Source organism: Pan troglodytes, chromosome 16, assembly GCF_028858775.2.
Source record: "Pan troglodytes isolate AG18354 chromosome 16, NHGRI_mPanTro3-v2.0_pri, whole genome shotgun sequence".
NCBI lineage: Eukaryota > Metazoa > Chordata > Mammalia > Primates > Hominidae > Pan > Pan troglodytes.
The window spans coordinates 71442141-71467479 of NC_072414.2; the positions used below are offsets into that span (position 1 = coordinate 71442141).

Below are 25339 nucleotides of genomic sequence, written 5' to 3' on the forward strand. Positions count from 1 at the left end.
ATATCTTCTTGTCCTTTCTGAAATAGGATGCAGGCCAGGTACACGAGGGAAAATACTGAAAAGGTGCTGGCTGATACATCCTTTTCATGGACTTCATTGTATGTGTGATGTTCCTTTTTCAGTATGAGGTTTTTTTCATCATAAAATAAATTGATGATTAGGAAGTAAAGAAGATAAATAGGATCATGAGGTCAGGAGTTTGAGACCAGCCTGGCCAATATGTTGAAACCCCATCTCTACTAAAAATGTAAAAAAAAATTAGCCAGGTGTGGTGACACAAGCCTGTAGTCCCAGCTACTTGGGAGGCTGAGGCAGGAGAATTGGTTGAAGCCAGGAGGCAGAGGTTGCAGTGAGCTGAGATCATGCAGTGCACTCCAGCCTGGGTAACAGAGCAAGACTCTGTCTCAAGAAAAAAAAAGATAAGAAAGTCATTCATAGTTCCACCACGCAAAGACGGCAACTCTTAATCTGGTGTCTTTCCTTTCCTTTTTAGTTTTTTTCTCTACACTGTTGTTCGTTGGAGGCTCTTTCACGTAAGCTCTGTGCTTTTGCATGTTTATAGCAGACTTCACTTCCTCAGTCCTAGAATCATTGTGCACACATACACTTGAATCCTTTCTTTCTCTCACCCCCTGCAGTAAGGGTGGTTTGTTTCTATGGGACCTGTGGCCCATCCTGTTCATTCTAACTGGGTTACAGTGACCCCTTTCTGGCCAAGGTGATGCAACTTCAGTTTGTTGCTTGTCTCCATTCCATGTCCTGCTTCTAAAAGGTCAGTGGACAGACAAGGCCCTGCTCCTAAGGTCTCCAAGGTCTGAGTTGTCAGAGAGTGACAGTGGTGTGGGCTGCAGACATTCAAAGCCAGGGAGGAGGCCGAGCTCCTCAAATGGTGCTGAGAAGGAAAAGCTTGTAAAACTGGGTTTTAAGGAAATTTTCAGGGTCCAAAGAGGGGAGGGAGTAGAAGAAGCCTTTTTTTTTTCCCCCTGATTTTAAATAAACCTCTAGTGTCTGCTGGTTACTGCTGTGTGCTTCTGGAGCGGCTTACTGCATGTGGTGTTGGAGAGGATCCAGAGTTTGATATATGCTGCCATGCTGGGCACAAGATGCCCAGATCCAGTCCTCCCCTTGGGTTCTATTGTCACTATCTCTTAGCTGCCAGGGTCTGGCCAGGTTTCTGGTGCTTTGGGTTTCAGATATCATTGAACAGTGGCCATTTAGAGAACTCAAATGGTTAGGTGCTTCTGTAGAAATATTAGGTTAAACTGAACCAGCCATGCCTCCCACCTATCAAATGTCAAAGCTTCACAAAGCCAGCAGGAATGAGCAGACACAAGCTTGAGTCAGATCCACTCGATAGGCCTAACACAAAGTTGCTAACACTGGGGATGCATTCTCTTTATTTTGTCCCCTTCTGCAACCTCATTTCTCCTTCCTGGCTTGTGACTCTCACCACCTTGGGGATGGTGATTCCCATGGTAGTGACCAGACCCGGCCCACCTTTGGAGCTTTGGTTGCATATGTCAAACTGCTGAAGGCCAGTTTCCCCTAAATGTCTTGCCTACATGTCAAAATCTACAGTTCCCAAAGCAGGCTTTTCTGTTCCTTTAAAACCAGTGTTCCCTCTCACTATTTCCATTCTGGGAGGGGTGAAGATGGGGTCAGCATTCTAGCAATCCTCCAAACTGAAGAAGCCCCTCTGGTCCCTCCTCTTGGGCTCACTTTGTCCAGCGTAGCTACCAGACCCTATGGATTTGCCTTCTGTCGTGTCTTTTTGCAACTCTGCCTTCTTTTCCATTTACACCTCTACCTTGAGTCAAGGCTCTTTCCCTACCGGGGATCCTTGGGCACATTCTCCACCTTCCATCTCATCTCATGGGCCACTGCTGCATTCGCTTTCCTAAAATGCCACTCTCTGTGGTTGCGCAGGGCCCCCTATTCCCCACTCTTCTCTGACTCTCCTTTGCCTCTGCAAAGAGTTGCAAACGTCTTAGCCAGGCCTTCACAACCCTGTGAATTTCATGTACCTTTCCTCAACTAGAAGGCTCTGTTATACCTTGACTGGACCCTGCTCTACCTTGATGAGTCTTCCTGTTTTGCCTCAAAATAGCCATGCTCATTCATTTGGTCACCCATTCAGTAAACACTAATTGAGCACCTATGACGGCCAGGCCCTATTTCACTGTCAAACTTTTCTTTATGTGAATCCTCCACCAAGACTCTCTGGTCCACCTCCCCTGTACTGATCTAAGTCCTATGCTCCCGTCAAGGCCCCTTACTTCATAAGTCTCTGTAAGCTTTCCTAGGGCTTATTGCTGGTCTCTAGCCCTTAATCCTGTTTGTTCAGACATAGTGGATGGAAACTTTTATTGAAAATACGTATTATGTGTATATATTGACTGCCCAGTGAGAACACAAACTCAGTGATACGAACAGGCATGGGCAGCAATGAAACTTTCCATCTTAGAAGTGAAAACAGTTTCAAATCCTGGCTCTGCCACTTACCAGCTGTCTGACATTGGGTCAGTCTCTTAACCTCTCTGAGTTTCCACATCCATACTAGGGATAATAATAGTTACAACCTCAGAATTTTAATGAGAAGATGAAATGAAGACAATGCATGTTTAGCACTGAGCAGAGTGGTGGACACATAGCCGTTGGTTAATTGCAATTATGCCTGCAGTGGCTACCATCGTAGCTATTATCACCATCTCCCCTTCCTCCCAGCTTGGTGCAGACTCTGCATGCAATAGGAGCTCTCTGAGTGTTGGGCAGTGGTGATGAGCAAAAACTGGTGAAGTCTCTTAGAAGATACTTGGCTTTGATGAGTTAGAAAATAAGAGGGAACCTCATTTTCTTGTGTGGGTTTATCCTGTGTTCTCTGTGTCAGTGTCAGCAGTCTTGATGGTCTAGAATAGCCAAATGTTATGCTCTATTTGGGTAAGAGCCAATGGGTTGGGTTTGCTGGTAGGTGGAGATGTGTTTCCAGTCCCCATGCAGGTGTAGGACCCACACACTCACACATGTACACACATACACCACGTGTGCTTCCAACCCCTATGCAAGCATATGATCCACACACACATACACCACGTGTGCTTCCAACCCCTATGCAAGCATATGATCCACACACACATACACCACATGTGCTTCCAGCCCCTATGCAAGTGTATGACCTACACACTCACACGTACACACATACAAGTGTGCTTCCAGCCCCTATGCAAGCATCTGATCCACACACTCACACACATACACACATACACCAGGTGTGCTTCCAGCCTCTATGCAAGTGTATAGGTCACACACATACATGTGTGCCCACGTTCTTGCACATCAACTCTCATTGCATCACACCTAAACATTCTCCTTCTCTTCCTTCTGTACACACACCTTGACTCACATTCTTTTTTCCTTTTTCTCTTGCTATTACTGAGATACACAACTTCTTTGCTCTCTGTTCCATACACATGACTTCATATCATTGGCCTCTAACCCTCTGATGAATATTCATGGAGTGTCTTCTACTTGGTGGTATTATGTTGCTGGAGAAGGGGATTAAAAGGTGAACAAAACGATCCCTTGCCTTTAAGGAACTCATAGTTTAGCAGAGGAGCCAGATGGGCAAACTGGCGGTTATAGTTCAAAGGCGCAAATGCTGGCTGAAGGGTCTGAACACAGTTCTAAGAGGTCACATAATGAGCACCAACCCAGTCTTATAACAGGTATACTGAGAGCAGAAACCCTTGGCTTGCATTTCAAGGACTGAGAATATTAATTATTGCCACCTGTTTTAGGCACCTTCCTACCTCCACACTGCTGCCCAGACTTCTTTCTTATCCTGAAGGCCATATCCCCTCTGACCAGGGGCCCATCTGCTGCCTGGGAAAATCACTAGAGGCTCCCAACATGTGCTTTCTGACTCAGCTTCTTCCCTCCAAAGAAGCAGTGTAGCATCAGGGTTTTCAGTGAGTTCCTTGAGGAAAGGACCCGTATCTTTTACTCATCTGTACCCCGTGCAAATGGTAAAAGAAAGAGGGGGCATTAATATCAGTAGTTAAACAATGACTCTAAAGCCAGATGATCAGGTTTAAATCCTAGCTCCACCCCTTACTAGCTGTGTGCCTCGGGGCAAGTTACTGAGTCTGGGCTCCATTTTCCTACCTGTGCAATGGGGATTCACAATGGTAGTGATGGCGTAAAGATTATATTAAATAACCTTTTTCTGGCACAGAAATGTTAGTTTATATTAGTAACATTATGATCATAAGCTTTTCCTAGAGAATTTCCCTCAATATGGCTATGCTTTCATACTTTTGATTTGCCTGGAAGTAACTGCACTTTGCTACCTGAATGTCTCCAGGAAAGCTGCTGGCTGCTCAATTGCACTGTGAAATCCAAGGGCATCTGTGCCACTTGTCTGGACTTCTTTGTGCCCCTCTGCAGGCAGACAGGCAGTACGACATTCCCCCACAGCACCGACTGCCCAAGCAGCCCAAAGATGGCTTCCTGGTGGAGCAGGTGTTCAGCCCTCACCCCTACCCTGCCTCCCTCAAGGCCCACATGAAGAGCAACCCCCTGTACACAGACATGCGGCTGACCGAGTTGGCCGAGGTGAAGCGGGGCCAACCTTCTTGGACCATTGAGGAGTATGCACGGAATGCGGGCGACAAGGGCAAGCTGACAGCCCTGGACCTTCAGGTGAGCCTCTCACTGTCCCTGGGTGGGGGAAAGCCCAGCTGTGCCCTGGCAAATGCCCTGGAATGGATCACGGACGGCTTAGACCGGCCAGCCCACTTCCACACCCTTCAACTCCCTGGGCCCCCAACATGGAATTCAGAACTTTAATAAATCATAGAGCAGAAGAGACTTTTAACAAGGGGATCGTTGTTTTGCTTATTTGTAAACATTTAGCAGTAGGAATGCTTGATTGATTTATGTATTTTTTATCGGCCATCTGATTTGCTAACAATGCATTTACGACTCTGTACCAAGTGCAGATTCTAATATTTGCTCACAAGACCTGAGCCAAACTGTTTAATGAAATACAAGCTGATTTCTCCTTCCATATGTAGCACGTGGGATAAGCATATTTGTGGGAGCCAAGCTATGGATTATGTTTCCATATGGAGCAGCCCCAGGTAAGAGCCATCCCCGGAAGCTCTGTGAATGCAGTTGTGGCTGGAGGGCATGTTTTTTGTTCACCCACAAGCAGGGCTGGGTTTTGGCCACACTTTTATTTTGGTGGGCAGCTCTGCCTGGTTCCATTCACACTGGGTTGATCTGTGTCTCCAGATCACCACAGGAGCGAAGGAAGCACCCTGTCCCTACCTGTGCACTTAGCTTTGTAGGCAGTGAGGCCATAGCACCAGGAGTGCCCGTTCCGTCCAGGCTCTGGAATGACCATGCACTTGAAGCACAGTTGGTGAGAGCTGCCTGTGGAGATCGGGTATGGCAAGGCTTCCCTGAAATGGCCTTGCTCTAAAACAAAGAGGGCTGTGGGAGGTACAGTGTGGTGGAGAGAAAAGACTGCATTCTGGTAGCACTGGGTTTTCACCCAGGACTCTTTTGCTGTGTGACCTGAAGCATTCACTCCATCTGACTGAGGTTCAGTCCCTCCACCTGTTAAATGGACATAATAATATCAAGCTTGTGAGTCATTGTAAGAATTAATTAAAGTACCTGGCATCAAGTAGGCACTGAAAAAGAAGGCCCTTGGGGGCTGGTCAGTGATGCTGATATCAATCAACTTTGCATGGTGCTTTTTACAGTCTCTCAGTTCCAGGCACAGTGGCCTGTGAGGCAGGAATTGCTATGACCATCTTCAGTTTACAAATGAGGAAATCGAGGCCCCAGGAAGCTCGATAATTTGCCCCAGGTCAGACAAGTCTAAATTCATACTGGACCATCTGGCAATAAGTCTCATGTTCTTTCTCTTCTGCAATTTTCTTGCCATTTCATCTTTCTCTTGTTAAGGGTTTAGTGGAGTTTTATGTTACAAAAGAAAATGATTGCAATGACATTTGTTTATCTTGGGCCTTAAATGACAGCAATTATGGGAAGGGGCAGCTCTGTCCAGACCCTGACAGTGAGGGTTGTGGGGGCATCAGTAGCAACCCTGAGCCCTTCCTCACCCCCTTACCTCATGCATGTTACATTCCCACTTGGACTGCATACCCCTTGATCCTTCAGGTCAATCCCTCTTCCGTCAACTTCCTGCGGGCAAGGAGGCTAGACAGGGATTTAATTCTCCCTCCGGTGGAATATTTCATCAGTATCACTGGATGACCTTGAAAGAGTTAGATTAATTAAGTGAGCCATAGACTGAGAAACATCTTTGCAAAGTTTGCAGGGAGGGAGCTGGAAGATTTTCCCCCTACAGATATGTGAGCTTTTACTGCACCAGTGTTTATAAGCATAAAGATAAAATTATAAAAATTAAAAATAGATATTGGGGTTACAGAGCTTTAGGTGACATTACTTAAAAATCCAAAGGAGAGAGTATCCAGTTGCATAAAATATGAGGAAGGTAGAGAGTTCAATAGCCGTGTGAGGGTGTTTACAGCAAAAAAGAGCCAACCTTGAGAGCTTGGTGAAGGCAGTAAGCACAACCTTTTTTCTTTTCATCTCTTTGCAGAGACTCGAGTACAGTCTTAGGGCAGTGTGGGTGTCTGGACAATCTTCCCGGAGTTCCATCAGTGGTGCCCACTTGAGGGCGTAGGCAAAGGTGCAGACCCCGTTCTTCTTTCCAGTGTTTGCCAGGGCTAATTAACAACTGCATACACTCACCTGTGTCCCTTGAAACCTCAGTATTACCTCTCTTCTACTTGGTGCGATTACAGCTTACAGTTATTGAAAAAACTAATTAAAAATAGTTTATTTCACACACTGAATCCCAGCCCGTAATAGTGTATATAGCTATGAAAGAAAGCCAATTTCCTTCTGTCTGAGCCGGAGGGAATAAAGTACAAAATCTGATGTGTCATTTAGACACTGTTTGGCTTCTGGGCCAGCCCTAGGATGACTGAGAAGAAGAGCAGGTTGTTCTACCTATAGTGTGCTGAGCCTGACTTCCAGGTGCCAGGGTAGGGAGGGCTGCTGGTCTGACCCCCACCAGCACCCAGCCTTTAGGGGTGCATCAGCCACTTCTACAGACCAGTCTTCCAGCAAAATATGCCCTTTAGTGCCTATTAAACTGCTGAAGGGTGTTCATGTTTTCATGCCAAGGAGAGCAGACTGGCCCTAAGGGCCTGTGGCAAGCAGAGCTTTGGTGGCTCAAGCAGGAGGAAGAGGCGGTCCAACAGTCAGGGTTTGGCAGCAGTGGAACTGCTCTGGGAAGCTCAGGGAAGAGGCTTCTGGGGCTCTAGCAGAGGATGCAGGAGTTTCTTGCAAAGGCTGAAGGGTTGGACAGAGCACCCTGCACAATAGGGACTTTTCCCACATTGAGAGTGTCTTGGTTTCTATTTTGGGTGCCCTGAATGTCCAGGACCACCTCCCACCCTTCCATGTAACTTGAGAAATTCAACAGCAGTCTCTAAACATTATGCCTCGGCGAGGGAAGGGACCAGGAAGATTTTCTGTGATGCCTAGATCCCCTTCTCTTTCCATTGTACAGTGTCGCGTAGCATGTTCTAGAACAGGGGCTGGCAAACTTTCTCTGTAAAGGACCAGATAGATAGTAAATCCTTTAGGCCTTGTGGGCCTTATAATCTCCCATTGTACAATCTGCCATTGTGTGAAAGCAGCTATAGACAATTTGGAAACAAATAGGAGTGGCTGTGTTCCCATAAATCTTTACTTTTGGACACTGAGATTTGCATTTCATATGTCATAAAATATTCTTTTGATTTTTTTCAACTATTTAAAAATGGAAAAAAATCACTCGTAGTTCAAGGGTTGTACAAAGACAGGTGGCAGGTCAGATATGGCCTGCAGGCCATAGTGTGTCTACCCCTGTGCTAGACAACTATGAGCAACAGGTAGATAATAAAGCCTGAGGGGTACAGGGCCTGCGGGTTGTCAGTGTCCTGGCAGCAGGCAGGTGGCATGCTCAAAGGGGTAGCTAAGGAGGGGACTCTTTACAATAGCTGGTGAAGCACCCAGAGACCAGCACCAGTAGGAAGCTGTTGCCACCCTTGGATCTGAAGGGCCAAGGGAAAGGGGCTGTTTCTGAAACCCACTGAGACCCACAGCTCTGAGAGCAGGTGTCCAATAGGAGCTGGGCCACTGCCAAACTATAGCCCAGCCAGGAGGGAGCTGGGGGAATAAATACCTCAATCTCTCTTTCTTCTTATCTTCATTGGCTGAACCCCATGGGAGCTTGAGGGCAGGGGAGCCCCCATGACGTGTCCATGTAGGTTATATTCCTAGGGGCACAGAGCAAGATGAAAAAAAAATAGAGAATGAATCTAGAAGGTCAGGCAGAGAATTACTAGCATGCGTTAGAATCATCACTGTTCCATCAATAAATGGTACAACTGAGTTTTTTAAAACTTCGAAAGGTTTGTTTTTTGAGCCTGTGGTGTTTGTATATGTGTATGTTTGTATATGTGTATGAATAATTTTTAATGTGCCCATGTTTATGAGCATTAAACAATCTAAGAAAAATCTTAAAAATGGATATTTTATTTGCATTTCAAAGACTTAAATGACCTCACTTCGAATTGCAATGTGCTGTTGCTTTTATGTGACACTCATATTATTAAATGCTTGCCATAAAATGAGAACACTGCCTTTCTTCATGGAAATAGATTATAACTGTCAACGTGGAATAGGATTCACGGAAAATACAAGTTAAATACGGTATTTCTCCTGATGACAGTTGATTAATCCCAGGGAGATCAGCAGACAAATGTCAGTGGGGGCTCTCTCTTTGGGGAAGCTGCACCGAGTCTGGAACCATTGCCAAGGCAGGTCTAGGGTGGGAACAGTCTGCCATGGGGTTGGTAGACCTTGACTTTGAGCAGTGGCATGACCTGCTCAGATAAATGGTTGAATTTGAAATAGTCTATGTTTTGTTTAAACTGCTCATCTTGGAGGTTCCTTTGATTTTTCAGTAGAAGCTTTTCTGAGAAAGAAGAACTGACTCAGAGTGCTATGATGGTCTTGTTTCAAGCAGATCTGTTCTTAGAGCCTGTTGGAAGAAAGCATTTTTCAGTGACTTTCCTTGTTTCCTTTGCAGTGAGGCCAGCCCCTCCTTGGTTGCATGCCCTTGAAGTTTGCAGTCTTGCTCGTCTCAGCCCCATTTTGCTTGCTTACAGATAAAAGACCCTTGGGTTTCTCTGTGTCAAAACCAACATGATATTTTTAGTGAGGGAGGGGCCCATGCAATCTGTGATATGTGGGATGAGCCTGTAGTAGCCTGCCTCAGGCATGGGGCTGGTGGGGCAGTGTTATGCAATACAGTCTCTAACTCCCAGCTGCAGACAACTTAAGTGCTTCAGGAGTGATGACTGTCGGGACGTCTTTGACCTGATTTCAAGTATTCACTGTATTTCTAACATCTTCTCTTCGCTTTTAGACGCAAGAATCTTTAAACCCAAATAATTTAGAGTACTGGATGGAAGACATTTATACTCCAGGATACGATTCATTACTGAAACGTAAAGAAGCCGAATTCAGACGAGCCAAGGTCTGCAAGATAGCTGCTCTGATCGCTGCTGCGGCATGCACCGTCATCCTCGTTATTGTCGTGCCCATCTGCACAATGAAATCATGAGCTAAGAATGCAACCTTACGTACAGCTTATGACTACCAATGTCGTCGTCTATATCTTAGAATCTTGCAGCAGTGAGGCAACAATTTGTTGAAATAGAGATGAAATCATGGAGGCATTTCTACAAATGTTGAATGAAGGTGTGAAGGTGGTTTTCAGAAAGTATACATTCTAGTGAGAAATCTACCTACCTATTAGCTTTGACTCAATTACACTCTGACGCATTTTTAGAAGTGCAATATCTTTTCCTACCAAAAGAACATCATGGACTATCAATAAATACAAATTGAATATTCCAAGCCAAAAAAGGAAGATTAGTTGGGTTCTTTCCATTTTGATGATGTTTCATGGTGGGGAATAAATTATACAGAAGATATTTAATACACGCCTCTTTAGAAGAAACTAAGGGAAATAGCAACATAAGAAGAAAAGAGGTGGGTTCTCTTTTCCATAATGTTCTTAGACCATTGCTGGTGAAGTAACAGGGTGTGTGTCCCTAAAGGGTATTACTTCTCTGTCGACTTTTATCAAGGGCTACTGACGTTTCATTCTTGCCCTTTTGTCATCAACACGACAGAGTGTCTGCATCACTGCAGATCTTCATGGAAACATTCTGGACCTTCTTCCTTGCACTTGGAGTGAGAAGGAGCTGGACTACCAAGTCAGGCGTGGAATGAAGTATGCTCAGACTGCATGATGGGCCAAGGTATTCAGGCCAGGAGACCTCGTCCTCAATCCAAAGTGTAGGGGAGCTGCCTGCTAACGATGTAAGGTCAGTATTTGAAAATCATGGCCACTCCAAAGGATCTCCTGTTCTTGCTTTGGTGTGTGGCTCTATTCCTTGATTTTCTATCTCCTGGTGGTACTAGATGCTCTGCCTCTCATACATGAGTTGAAGAGTTTGGAACTTGTCCTTGTGCCTTGAAGAGTAGAGACAATGGCTAAACGTTGACATTCTATCTGTAAACCATGGTTTTCACGCACCACTAATATCTGCCATTTTCAATGGCTTTAAAAAGATTTTGAAAGCTTGCTCAATAATGTTCAATAATATAATAATAATAAAGGCACTGAGGTCTTCTCAGTTACCCCAACACCTACTCCGGAGTTTTGAATACTTGTCAGCAGTGCAAAAAATATTATCTATTTAACCACTTATCTATATGTCTGTCTATCTAAATACTTGATTTTTATTTATTGTCTTCTCTGTTAAATAACTTGAGAGCAAGGTTTCTTTAGTGTAAAAGAAGCTGTTGTAATTTCATCCAAATTTGATCTGTTTCCACCTGCTGAATGGTGCTCTGACAATAATGGAACAGAAAGAATCCTTATCAGCATCTGATTCCAATGTCTTGTTACAGGTCAAAGAAAAAAGGATTGACAGAAACTAGCTACCTTATATATATTGAAACTAGCTACCTTATATATATATTTTGATAATAAGGTGGGATATAAATAGATTTTGGTAGCAAGTGTAATCACTCTGTATGATATAATAAATTTCTAAAAGAGAGATTTGAGAGCATCTCAATTTTTAAAGCAATAGGAGTCTAGCATCCATTCTGAAAAATCCCAAATAATGCTTAGCTTGCTGTGTCTGATTCTGTTGTTCACCATTAAGGGGTAGACAGTTAATTATATTATGTTAACAAGTGAGGGATGAATGTTGTCATCTGTGGTGAAACTTTATTTTTAGAAGTCTTCATGTTATCTATTTGTATTATCATGTTTATGTATGGATTTTCAATTTCAGTAACCGAAAACTTAAGCCTTAGTATGAAAAACTGAGGATTTATAATTGAAAATGAAAAAAATATGTTACTCTCTGTCATCAGAATTATAGTCTTTGGTGCTCTGTTTTCAATGGGGCATATTACATAAGGTTGTTTCTTTCACCCCAAAGAGACTACTAGGTTACCACTCTGGGCATTGCCTTTCCACCTAACCCCTCAACCAGTAAGACTCTACACCACATTGTAGCCCCACTATTCTCCTCTTTATCACAGATGAAGTGCCAGAGCATCAGAGATAGGTAGCTCCCAACCTCTTGCTCTGGATTTGCAGAAGAGGGGGAGATGTACTTACCCAGGATAAGAAAAATCTAGTCAAATCCACCCCAAATCTTCCATTTAACAGGTAGGACCATCGAGGCTGGACCAAACCACTTTTTCCACTGCCCTTGGTGAATCTATTCCTAGTGGACCCCATTTGGGCATGTGCCTAGCTACCTTGGGAGGGCATGACTATAAGTCACACCTCAGGCTTGGAAATGAAAGGATTCTATAGAATATTCTTCTGTACTTTCCATAGCTGGAGAGGTAGTCAGAGAAATTCAGTCTTGCTCTGAGTCCAGAGTAGCTTTAAGTAGCTTTAAAATTCAACTCAACAACATTGTTGTCACATAACAGAAACATCTAGACCTGGTAATAATCCAGGAAATGGCAAAATGGAGGCCAAAAGTAAGGTGGGTTTCTCTGGAAAGGGGTCATCCTCAGCCTGATAATACCAAGTCTGATGTTGAGGTTATGAATCATTACCATGGCTTGGAGCTATTGGATGCTTGGATAGATAGACGGTGAAGTTCACAGTTGGAGCTTTACTTGCCATTGACCCCAAGCTCACCCCAGCCTTCCTTCCCTGACCCTGAGACTCACCCTATCTCCCCTATTCCCTCAGTTTGCAGAATGAGTAAGATAGAGTCTGGCTAGGAGGGAAACATCTATCCATCTCTCTAATCTTTGCCCATCACCTCCTGTTGCAATGAGTTCCCGCAGCTGACATACGGACTGGCCTCTCTACTGTACTGGGTGCCATCTCCCACCATACTCTGGCATTTTTATATAAAGGATAATTTCTTGTACCTGAGTCTAAAATTACAATGTTATCAAAATTCACTTCATTTTTCCTGCATTTTAAAAGTAATAAAATATTATTTAAGAGATTATTTTGAAATTAAATATCCTTAACCAATGATTAAATTCATAATCATCTTCTAATCTGAATTTGTTTTGAACACAGCCTTGCAGAAAAGCAAAAAATATTTCCCCGCTCAAATTTTTCTGACATTTTATACCAGTATCCCCTTCATTAAACTGCAAATACAGTAAAGTAAATCATAACTTACATCATCCATTACTAGCTGATCATAAATTGTTAGTATTTTAAGGTATGCAACTATGTGATTGATATCTGCAAGGCTAGTTTAATAGATGTGCTAAATATCACTGTTCTGAATATCTGTGCCATAGTTCTGATACCCTTATTGGAATCAAGGCAGTGCTGTTTCTGTTTACAAGTTATCAAGATAAGAGCAGTGGCATCACATTTGTTGTTGTTGTTTTTTTTTTTGAAATAGAAAAAAACAGAAGAAGCTCTGCCAACAATAAAAGATTTTGTTAAGTGGTAAAAAAAATTTGTGAATGTTGAAATTCAACATGCTTCATATTATAACCAACCTGCAAGAATATTGTGGTCAATTGTGTGAATATCAGATCAGTATATACTGTATACTGTACTATGAAAATTTGTATTTAAAGGCAAAGATACAAGTAATTGTTGGTATAATTGGGGAAAAGGGTATTCAATATTTATTAAGTAACAATGAGAAATGCAACAAACTTCCTTATTTATGCCTTATGAATAAAAGAGTGTGGAATGTAAGGTAAAATTTTATGTGCAAGATCCTGAAGGAATGGGTATTCTTGAAGGCAGGGACTGTGTCTTTTCTATGTTTGTTCTGTACAGCTCTCAGCACACTCTTGGTGCTTGATAAATGTTATGTTATATAATACCAATAACGAAGCACATTTTTAGATCTTTTTTCAAATGGCTTGTGTAAAATTTGGTTAATGTACAATGGTTGGTTTGAAGCTATCATGTAAAATTGGCCTCTCCAAATATAATCAGAAATAAACCGAAAAAAATATAAAATGTCTTGCAGTGAGACTTGATTTTATGCATAAATTATAAGTGTTCAGTTTTATGCAAGGATGTGTCCAGCTTGATGACTTCTCACAAATTGAACAATTTCACAAATTGAACATGTAATCAGCACTTAGAGCAAAAATGTCTCAGAACATTTAAACATCCCAGAAGCCTCCCTCATGCCCCTTACAGTTAAAACGCTGAAAAGACAAACCACCATCCTGACTTCTGAGGCCCCAGATTAGTTGTGCCTGTTTTTGAGCTTTATGTAAGAGTAATTGTGCAGTATCTACTCTTTTGTGTCTGTCTGCACTCTTTCAGCAGGATGTTTGTGAGAGATGTTCATGTTATGTGTGGTTGCAGTTTTCTCACTCTTATTTTACTAACTCATTGTGAACGTACCACAGTTTATTTGTGAACGTACCACAGTTTATTTTTCCATGCTACCATTGAATGGACAGGTAGCTTCCACTTTGGGCTATGAATATTCTTGTATATATCTTTTTTTTTGTTTGAGACGGAGTCTCGCTCTGTCCCCTGGCTGGAGCGCAGTGGTGTGATCTTGGCTCACTGCAACCCCCACCTCCCGGGTTCAAGTGATTCTCCTGCCTCAGCCTCCCGAGCAGCTGGGACTACAAGTGCGTGCCACCATGCCCAGCTAATTTTTGTATTTTTAGTAGAGACAGGGTTTCACCATGTTGGCCAAGATGGTCTCGATCTCTTGACCTCGTGATCCACCTGCCTCGGCCTCCCAAAGTGCTGGGGTTACAGGCATGAGCCACCATACCCGGCCTCTTGTATATATCTTTTAGTGAACATATGCATGCATTTCTGTAATGTGTATCCCTAGGAGTAAAACTGCTGGGTCATGAGATATGCCTACACATTGCTTTAGTAGATACTGCCAGCAACTTTTTAAATATGGTGCTACCAATATACACGCTCAACAGAAGCATTTATGGGGGTTCCAGCTTCTTTACATCCTACTCAATAATTGGCATCATCTGTCTTTCATTTTAGCCATTCCACTCACTGTGTGTATGGTATTATCTCATTGTGTTTTTGATTTGTATTTCCCTGATGACTAATGAGATTTGCTATCTTTTAGTATGTTTATTGGCCATTTGGATATTCTATTTTGTGAAGTACTTGTTTATGTTTTTGCCCAGTCTCCTATTGGATTTGTGTCTTTTTCTTACTGATTTGTGGACATTATTATGGAAATGTGTTTTCTGTTAGATAAACATTGGAAATACTACTTTCCATTCTGTGAGCTGTAGTTTTTGCTTTCTTGATGTTGGTATCTTTTTGATGAATGAAAGTTATTTATTTAGTTAGTTAGTTTGTTTTTTGAGACAGGGTCTCACTTGGTCACTCAGGCTGGAGTGCAGTGGTGTGATCTTGGCCCACTGCAACTTCTGCCTCCCAGGCTCAAGCCATACTCCCGCCTCAGCCTCCTAAGTAGCTGGGAGTACAAATGTGTGCTACCATGTGCGGCTAATTTTTTTTGTTTGTTTTGTATTTTTTGTAGAGACAAGGTCTCACTATGTTGCCCAGGCTGGTCTTGAATTCCTGAGTTCAAGGGATCCACCCACCTTGGCCTCTCAACGTGCTGGGATTACAGCACATTGAGAGGCTACTGTGAGCCACTGCATCTGGCTAATGAATGGAAGTTCTTAATTTAATATAGAAATTTATTATTTTTCCCAATATGATTGGGAATTTGGGATCTATTTAAGAAATCTTTACATACTACAACGTCATGAAGATGCTCTACGTTTCTTCTAGAAACTTTATTATTTTTCATAGTTAAACCTGTACTTCTAGAATTGATAGTTGTAGCTTGTGTGAAGTAGGGGGTGAAGGTATGTTTATTTTCCTGTTTGGATATCCACTGATCAGCACCATTCATTACAAAGATCATTTTTTCCCCTTTGGCATAAAGCTGCTGAAAGTCTTTGTGGTTTCCTGGGCTTTTTATTCTCCTCCTTTGGTCTGTTCATTTTTTTTCTTGTATAAGCACATCAACATAATTTTTCTATCCTAGTCATATTAAGGCATTCCTCAACAATGAAATAAATGAATAATAGCTTACTTGGGTAGAAGCCTTGGCACATTTCTTGCTTGTGAAATCATATCATGGCAGATGTTGAAGAGAGAGTGTGTCCAGCAACTTTTATCCCGTCTACTATTCACAAATGTCACTGGTTTCCCTGCTTGAGTCATTAAAGAAAAGTGATTACTTTAAGCATGAGTCACAGCACATTGTAAAAAGCAATTAATATCTTGACATCTAAAAACAGCAACAAGTCTCTGATAAAATTTTGAAGAATGTTAGAGTAACTCTACAATGGTGGATATAAGAATGCTTTTAAGTTTTACAATAAAAAAATTTAGACCCACAAATCCAAAGTTTGCATTTAGCTGGACTAGGCCTAGATTGCATTTTGCCTGAAATTCAATTGAAAGTGCTCCGAAAAAGTGAATTAAGAAAATAATGTATAAGTGATCTTATAGGAAAAATTGTTTATCTTCCTTATGAGGACAAATCAATATGCAATATGTGATTGTAAGGCATTTTAATTAATATATCATTAATTTAGCTTCCTCCCCACCAACTATGAGCAAAAGTCAATACTTGGTTGACTTACTTTATATTATTGAATGTACTTTTTTAAAAAACACATACACCATACCCTAGTGCTCTAGAATTCAGGCTTCGCAATGGCTCCCACTGGCTTTCTCCAAAGCCTGAATTATTGAGACTTTTCTGTACCTGGATTTGGTTTACATCTTCAGTAGTTCTCATGATGGAAAGGAGGGGGACAAGTTACACGTGGCTTCATACAGAAGTGATACTGCATTACATGAAGAATATTCCAATATCTGAAAAGAAGAAGAGAACTTCAGAGTTTCTGGCCAGAACCAGGTATAGCATTTAAACCTTTGAAACACTGCTTCTTGCAAACACTGTCTCTTGACTTTGACTTGTAGCAGTTTATAAAAATTCCTGAAAGATTCATTAAATCCTGGACACAAAATTATTGATAGAAATCGGCAGCACAAGTTTGCAAATGAAACCGTATTTGCAGTTTCCTTCGCAAATACGGTTTCCTTTCATTTGTCAAGGAAAGCCCTCAATAAATTATACCTCATAAGTTACTGGGTAGTCATTCTGTGAATAGAAGAAATGCACTTGGTATTTTCATGCTGGTTACTCATAGTCATGTTCTACATTTTAATGATTCTTGCATAATTTCAGAAATCCCAATGAGGCAGCCTTTCCTAGCTCATTTTCTCTGGACCAGTGTTGTTTGATCTGGATGTCCCAGCCAGTCTAATTTAGCAGTTTTGTTGCTTTGTTATTAAAGTTTAGTTTTACTGTTAGCAATGTACTTGTGATCAATATCCTTTCTGATTCAACCTTTTTCCTACCTTTTGGTTTACTCATTTATTTATTTAGTCAACTAATATTTATTGAGCAACTGTAATGTGTAAGGCAGTGGTTTATTGCTGAAGTAGTATTGCCTGCTATGTCCCCAGAACAACTGACAACGTCTTGTACATACTAGATGCTTAATAAATATTTGTTGAATGAAGGAGTGAATGCATGAATGAATGAAAATCTTTGATCTTCTATCTGTCTTGGAACATCCATTCTAATAAGTGTGCAGATAACAATCAAATAGGCAAATAAATAACTGTAATCAGCAATGAGGGCAATGACAGAAAGGAAAGGAAACATTGGGAGAGATCAACTTGGAGAGCAACAGAGGAACTTTTTGAGTAAGGGTAGCCAAGGCAGGCTTTCAGGAGGAGGTGGCATGTGAGCAACTGAGGAAGAGGCAACTTGCAGTGCAAAGGTCCTGAGGTGGGAATGAAGATTAGAAAGAAGCCCAATGTGTCTTGAACTTACTGAAGTGGACTAGGGAACATGGTGTGAGGAGAGATTAGTGAAGTAGACAGGGACTAGATTATGTAGGGCTTTGCAGGCCACAATAAGGAGGTGAGGTTTTATTTTAAATATAATTGGAAGCCTTTGGAGACTGCAAGGACTGAAATGAGCTAATCCGTACTCTACTCTGATTTAGATTTTTATCATATTGCTCTGGCTACAGTGTGGAGAATGGAGTAAAGAGAAGCAAGGGTGGAAACAGGGAGACCAGTAAGTGGGTAGTTGCAAACAACACAGGGGAGAGATGGTGGCGGCTTAAACTAGGATGAGACCCTGGAGTTGACCTTGTATTTGTAGGTGCAGCCAGCTGGACTTGCTGATGAGGGCAGTGGGGGAATTAGACAAGTTGATTAAGGAGGGCTTCCTGATTTTTTGCCTTTAGAAACAGGGTAGGTGATGGTGCTATTTAATGTCTTGGAGAAGACTTTGGAAGGAACAATTTGGGGATGGGAAATGGCATCTAAGCCTTTGTTTTAGACATGTCACATTTGAGGTTTCTTTTATCAGGTCCCTACAGGATGAAGTTTGACATAGCCTTGCCTCTTCTTCTCTGTCTAGATAATTCACCCTTAAGACTCTGTTTGGCATCATTTTCTCTAGGAAGTCTTCTATATCAGTCACTTTAAGCCATGGTATGCTTCCCTAACAAGCAGTTCCCCAAATCTCAGTTACTTATGACAACGGTTTGCTTATTTCCCATGTCACATGTTCATCATGGGTCAGGTGCAGCTGGATTTCATGTCTTCTTAATTACAAGACCCAGGCTGAATGAGCAGCCCTACATCTGGGACATGTGGGTCTCCTGACAGAGACGAAAAGAGACATGGCAAAAGTCCACAATAGTTCTTGGCACACAATCCCTGCATTCACATTTCATTGCCAAGCCATGTCATAAAACCAAGCCCGATGTCTTCAGGTACGAAAATAGACTCCTTGCTCAAGGAAGGTCCTAAGAACATGGTGCCTGGTATGGAAGGGAAGCAGTTATTTTTGAAAAATATTAACTAGCATAGTGCTGACTAGTGTAGGAGCCTGTTAGGTATGCAAATTCTCAGGCCCCACCCTAGATCTGAATCAGAAACTTGCAGGAGATTGGGGCTGGAGGCCCAGTACTTTGTGATTTATACAGCCCTGTAGGTGATTCTAAGTCATGCTCAAATTTGAGAATCACTGATCTCACACACCTGCTGTGACCCTCTTCCTCCACCAACTAGGTCAACAGCATTTCCCTAACACATTCACATCCTATCACCGTTGTTACCACATTATGCTATAGTTTGATGCACCGGAACAATTATGCAGAGTCTTGCAGGTTACATTTGCCAACCTAGCTCAGCTCTAGGGGTGCAGTCCATATGCGCTTGGGACCTCTCTTTTGGGGAGGATCAAGTGGTATCTGGGTTCCTAGAAGTCACTATCCTCTGTCTATATATCCCCACCCCAGCCATTGCTCCACCTGCTAGACTGGTCCAGTTGCTGCAGCACACCCAGGTAAAGAATGGTCTTGTGAAACCCCATCTCTACTAAAAATACAAAAACAAAAAAATTTAGCCAGGGTTGGTGGTGGGTGCCTGTAGTCCCAGTTACTCAGGAGGCTGAGGCGGGAGAATGGCATGAACCTGGGAGGCAGAGCTTGCAGTGAGCTGAGATCATGCCGCTGCACTCCAGCCTGGGCGACAGAGCGAGACTCCGTCTCAAAAACAAAAAAACAAAAACAAAAAAGAATGGTCCTGGTAACATGGTCTCTGCATACAGGTTGATGCTCCTATAATTTAGCTTTGACCAATCACCTTCTCCTGACTCCTAGCCATCAACCTGGCTCACCGTGTTCTCACTTGACCTCTACTCTGACACCAAGTTAGCAGTGCCATCTGCTTGTCCATCCAGCCTCCTGCCATCCACGTGGCAAGCAACGCTCTGTGGCCAATGCAGGTCTGCTGCTCACCAGTCAGAATAACTGTTCCTTCAGGTCCTAAGACTGGCCAGGTTCCACTCCCGGCCTCTCCTGAACAGATGTATAATTCTTCAGAATACTAGGGGCCCCCATTTGTATTTGGATGGTCAGGAAATACACAGAGAAGGGGTCTTAACTGCTCGTCCTCGTCCAAATCAGGGCTGCACTGTGTCCACCCCAGACTGTGCATTGCACCATGGTGGGTGTTTGGTGAGTACAGAATGCACAGCAGTGATCATCACACTAACGGCATTAACCCTGGTTGAGCACTTAGCATGTGTCAGGTGATCCATTAGTTAATCCTCATAACCATCTTAAGAAATAGAAATGGTGGGCCAGGTGTGGTGGCTCACGCCTGTAATCCCAGCACTTTGGAAGGCCAAGGTGGGCAGGTCACCTGAGGTCAGGAGTTTGAGACCAGCCTGGCCAACATGGTGAAACCTTGTCTCTACTGAAAACAAAATTACCAAAATTGGCCGGGCATGGTGGTGCATGCCTGTATCCCAGCTACTTGAGAGGCTGAGGCAGGAGAATCACTTGAACCTGGGAAGCGGAGGTTACAGTGAGCTGAGATCGCGCCACTGCACTCCAGCATGGGCGACGGAGCGAGATTCTGTTTCAAAAAAAAGAAGAAAGAAAAAAAAGGAGGAGGAGGAGGAGAAACAGTGACTGCCCCTATTTTATAGTTGAGAAAATGGAGGCTCAGAGAGGAATGCCTGAGATTACACAGCTGGTGTCTTGAATCTTGGATTCAAAGCCTGTTTTAAAGTATAGTATATTAATAGAAAATGTAAGATCTAAGGCCAATAGCTAGGAAGGTGATTGCCATTAAAAATATAGTTTCCAAGAGAAGGGGGCAGACCATGCCACGAGGGCCACATAGGAAGTACTGGAGTGGGTCAGGAGGCAGAGAGAGAGAGGGAGTTGTGGGCAGGAGCCTTTGTTGTGGTTTTTGAGGGTGGAAGGGGCAAGGTAGGGTAAGCAGACTTAAGACTGACCAGTTCAAACAACTTCATATGGGCTGTCGCTAGTTGTGGCCAAGCCAACAGTGGCCCAGAGTGTAAGAGCCTGATACAAAGGGTGACTGGAGTGTGGCCTCTGGATTGGTTGGCTTGCATTTTAAAAGTGCAGTCACAGGTGAGTTGTTCACTATCACTAGGAACTTCCTAACTCTGGAAGAGGCCGTCCATCCAGGGTCAGAAGGCCCCAGATATCAAAGCATCAGAACACAGAAAATAAAAGACATGGTTAATACAAAGCCAGGCAATCGATTCCAGAGTTGATCCTGCCCTTTGCAACCATTTTTGCCCTGGGGGTGGGTATGCCGGTGTCTGGGAGGGGGTGCGATGCGTGGACCGCATTCATCTGTGCTTGTTTCTGTTAGACATTTCCCTGTGGGTTATTCATTAGCTCCCCACTTTAGCCTGGTAAGTGGGGATTATTATTTCAGGCCAAAGAAACCAAAGACATGAGTCTTGCACCAGATCTTCTAACCTGTAAGCAACACAGCTGGGACTTGGACTCAGATTTGAGTGAGGCCAGGTGCTGTACCTCAAAATCCCAAGTGGTGTTTGGCTTGGAGTTTGCACTGGAGGAGGACCTACTGCTCCATGAGCCTAGACAGAACCACTCCCATGGGTTTACACCAGAAGTCTAAATAAATTGGCCCAATCCAGCACATCCCAGCTCAGAGATGACCATGTGACAACGAATACCCAGGAAACTGAAATCAGACAGTTCACAAGAAGATGTGGAAGGGACACAGTCTTTAGAATCAGACAGACACGGGCTTGATTACTGAATCAGCCACTTTCTAAGCTTGAGCAAGCTTCAGCCTCTCTGGGTTTCTGTAAATGGAAACAATAACCTTAAGCTCACAAGTTTTTGAGAGGATTAAATGTAAATCCATATTCAAAGCACCCAGCTCATAATAATCATTCAGTAAATGTTAGTTGCCTTCCTCTAATTCAAGGGGCTGTGCCAGGCAGTTGGTCAGCCCAGGAGGACAGACAGGTGGGAAGTAAGGGCCAGGTTGGAAGCCAGTGGTCAGAACCACCAGGTAGCCACAGTTCCAAAGGCTGGCAGGCCAGTTGGGACTGCTCAGTGGCTCACCTGAGGGTTTAATGTGAATGTCCTGAGGTTACAAAAACCCTGAATTAGGAGCCCAGAGCCCACAGACAAAGCAGGGAGCAAAGGGACTGCTGGGAAAGAGGTGAACATTGGCTGGAGGAACTCTACATAGGCTTCCAGGGATTTGGCACAAGGGTTCAGGAGTCCCACAAGAGGGAGAAGAGCTCTGACATCACGTTCTGTCATCTGGAAGCAGAAAAGACTGTAGAGAACTGCGCCACAAAGGCAAACACCTTGTCCGGAGTGTGCTTACCAAGGGCAGAATGGAACAGCCAATCTGCTGAGCCACTCACTCAGCCCTGCAGCTGTGTATCCATTCATTCACCAGTTCATTCAGCCATTGCCCACTGAGCACCTCTTGTTAATTCTGATGATCAGAGAATGTTAAGAAAAATACAACTTCTATTGCCAGGGAGTTTGAAGTCAGCCACAAGAGACAGATGTGTAAATAAATAATTATAGCACAATGAGATGTGGGTGCAGGCTGTTGGGAGTAAGAGGGTTAAGAAGCTGGAGAATCTAGCACCAGAGACGAGATGGCATATCTATTTATTGCAAGGTGAATAAGAGTTCACCACCAAAAAAAGAAAATAAGAAAGCTGTTTCAAATAGAGATAACAATGTGGGCCAGGACATGGAGACGTATAAAAGGAAGATATCTTAGGAATACGGAGAAGTTCTGTCCTGCTGGAATACAGAGCTTTTAAGTGAAGTGGAAATAATGGAATGTCAATTTTCCCATCTTACTACTGAAGAAACTGATGCTCGTGGGTTGAGTGACTTGACCAACGTTACACAGAGAATATGTAGTAGAGCAGAGAGTCGAGTCAATATTCTTTGCCTCTACATCCCATATTATTTCCATTTCAGCACATTTTCTTTCTGTGGAGTGTGCTTTAACAATTAGTTTGTAAGTCAGTATTTCGGAACTCAGAGTAATTTTCCTATACTGCTTCAGCAATGGAAAATTTATCTGAAAAAAAATAAAGAGTCAAGATATAGATGCAATTACAGGTAAATTCAGTATATAAAGGAGGCATTTTATACCTCTAAGGAAAGGATAGATTATTTAGAAAATTGGGTTAGCACAATTGGCTAACCATTTGTGAAAAGCTAGACTAATGCCTTACATCTCTTAACAAAATAAATTCTACATGGCCTAAAGAATTTAATATTAATAAATATAAAGCCATTAAGGTACTGGCAGAAAATATAAGTTAATATAAAGACTTTTTCTATGTATGACACCAAGGAAATTGTACAGAAAGCTTTGATAAATACACCTGCATACGTAAATGAATCAACTTCTGCTTCTGGCCGTGACAGAGAAACTGACACTGGACTTGTTCTCCCACAGTCAAAATTTAGAAAACTGAATATATAAAATAAATGAAATAATTGTCTTCAGGCATGATACAATAGGCAGCACAGGACTGTGATATCTGAATAACAAACAAGACCATCACTCAGGTCCCCTGGCTATCTGTCTAGGGCACTTTCTGGACCATGATGCGGGGAGGAGACCAGCAGAGCACAGTGATCTTGCTGAGTTGAGAAACAGAGATCGTAGTTTGTGGAGACCTAGACAGCTGGACATCAGACCCAGGTACTGGAGGGGAGGGAGCTATTCAACAAAAGAAGCTCCATAAATCTGCATATGCACCCTCTTGAGTCTTCAGTCGAATACTAAATAGCGCATGCTTCAGTGATACTCCACGAGGCTGGACAAAGAACTACTACTGGGTAACTGTGAACTGAACAATTCTCAGAGCTCACAGAGACATGGGAAACATTTGAATTCTGACCAGCCATAATGGGATGAAATAACCGAACTCCCAGTACATTCAGAAAAGACCATGTAAAGGTCATGCTTTAGCAATAGGGCTAAGGTAAACCTACAGAAAGACTGCCCTAGAACTGTCCTGAACAAGTGTCCAGAAAGCCACGCTGCTCCACAGTACCTTAGCTACCTGACAAGGCAGACTTCAGCACATTTTTTTTTTTTTGAGATGGAGTCTTGCTCTGTTGCCCAGGTTGGAGTGCAGTGCCGTGATCTCAGCTCACTGCAACCTCCACCTGCGTTCAAGCGATTCTCCTGTCTCAGCCTCCCCAGTACCTGGGATTACAGGTGCCTGCCATCATGCCCAGCTAATTTTTTGTATTTTTAGTAAAGATGAAGTTTCACCACTTTGGCCAGGTTGGTCTCGAACTCCTGACCTCAGGTGATCCACCTGCCCCAGCCTTCCAACATGCTGGGATTACAGTCGTGAGCCACCGGGGCGCCCAGCCAGCACTCTTTAAAGTACATCAACACAGTCTATATACTGAATAATGTAACATTTACAATGTCAAACACACAAAAACTTGATAGATGTGTAAAGAAGCAGAAAAATGTGAGCAAGAAAATTAAACCCATAATTTAAAAAATCCAATATATATAAACCTGAAATGACTGAGATTATGGAAACAGCAGGCACAAATACTTTTAATCAGGTATTATAAATATGCTCAATGATTTAAAGAGGATTTAAAGTTGTTCATAATATTTTTTCATTATGCTTCTAATATCTATATTCTGTAGTGGCATTGCCACTCTCATTGCTAATATTAGTAACGTGTTCTCTCTTTTTCCTGATCAGTCTGGCTAGAGATTTTCCTATTTTATTTATCTTCTTCTTTTTTTTTTTTTTTTAATTTTTTATTATACTTTAAGTTTTAGGGTACATGTGCACACTGTGCAGGTTAGTTACATGTATACATATGTAATTATTTATCTTCTTTAACAAACCGGCTTTCTGTTTTTGTTTTTTAAATTTTCTCTATTGTTTCTCAGCTTTTTATTTTTTTTCCATTCTGATTTTCATTGTTTTCTTTCTTCTACTTACTTTAAGTTTATTTACTCTTCATTTTGCTTGCTTCTTAAGGTGGAAGCTAAGGTCATTTATTTGAGATTCATCTTCTTTTCTAAGATAGGTGTTTAGTGCTATGAATTTCCCTCTAAGTACTGCTTTCATAGCACCCTGCAAATTTTGATACACTGTTTTCACTTTTGTTCAGTTCCTAGTACTTTTCAATTTACCTTTTGATTTTTTTTTTTTTTTTTTGACCCACAAGTTATTTAGAAAAGGCTTTTGTTTCCAAATAAATTCCAACATTCCTTTAGGGAACTAACACTATTCCCGGCCCCGCTGAGAACTGAACACTGATCCCTCTAATTATTTTGGATGGTTCTTTCCTAGTGTTGCTGCTCAAGGGAGATTCTGAATACATCTGAGTTCTTTCTCTGTGCAACTCTCTTCTCTTCATTACTCCACTGGTGCAATCACATGACTCACCTTGTTTGTTTCCTGTCTCTCAAGGATTACTGTCCTTTTTTGCCTGATTCCTGTGTATTGAAAACTACAATTTTATCTATTCTGTCTGCTTGTTTTTGAGTTGTTTCATGTGGGAGAACAATCTGTTTGTTATTACTCCATTTTGGTCAGAAGCAGAAGTCCTTATCTATTCACTTTTTAAGCAAAAAATTAACAACAATATATTTGGGATTTATAAAATGTACAAGTAAATTGTTTGACAAAAGTAGCACAAAGTTCCGGTGGAAAGTGATGTAAGTATGTATCTGCAAGGCTTTTACATTATATACAAAGTGGGATTGGACTATTGG

General features: G+C 42.4%; 1 protein-coding gene and 1 long non-coding RNA gene across 18 annotated transcripts in view; one reads left to right on the forward strand and one right to left on the reverse strand.

Annotated features, from left to right (window-relative positions):
- Nucleotides 1-10808, forward strand: part of MINAR1 (membrane integral NOTCH2 associated receptor 1) — a 58214-nt gene extending 47406 nt beyond the window's left edge. For 2 of the 12 annotated variants that reach the window (XM_054667079.2, XM_063794265.1), the window contains exons 3-4: nt 4555-4698; nt 9518-10808. In XM_054667079.2, the coding sequence (XP_054523054.1) occupies nt 4555-4698; nt 9518-9715 (342 nt within the window). In that variant the 3' untranslated portion in view covers nt 9716-10808. Of the gene's footprint in view, nt 1-4360; nt 4699-5072; nt 5139-5292; nt 5423-5768; nt 5876-6634; nt 6725-9517 lie in introns of all 12 variants that reach the window. The other 10 variants (XR_010151442.1, XR_010151445.1, XR_010151443.1 and 7 more) reach the window with 10 other exon arrangements.
- LOC104002394 (uncharacterized) overlaps nt 1-25339 on the reverse strand; it is a 336523-nt gene that overhangs the window by 3275 nt on the left and 307909 nt on the right. For 2 of the 6 annotated variants that reach the window (XR_010151447.1, XR_008539368.2), the window contains 4 exons: nt 16413-16522; nt 15732-15852; nt 8270-8363; nt 6140-6286 (listed from right to left, as the gene is read on the reverse strand). This is a non-coding gene — a long non-coding RNA (uncharacterized LOC104002394). Of the gene's footprint in view, nt 1-5022; nt 5620-6139; nt 7655-8269; nt 8364-15731; nt 15853-16412; nt 16523-25339 lie in introns of those variants that run through there. The other 4 variants (XR_008539370.2, XR_008539367.2, XR_008539371.2 and 1 more) reach the window with 4 other exon arrangements.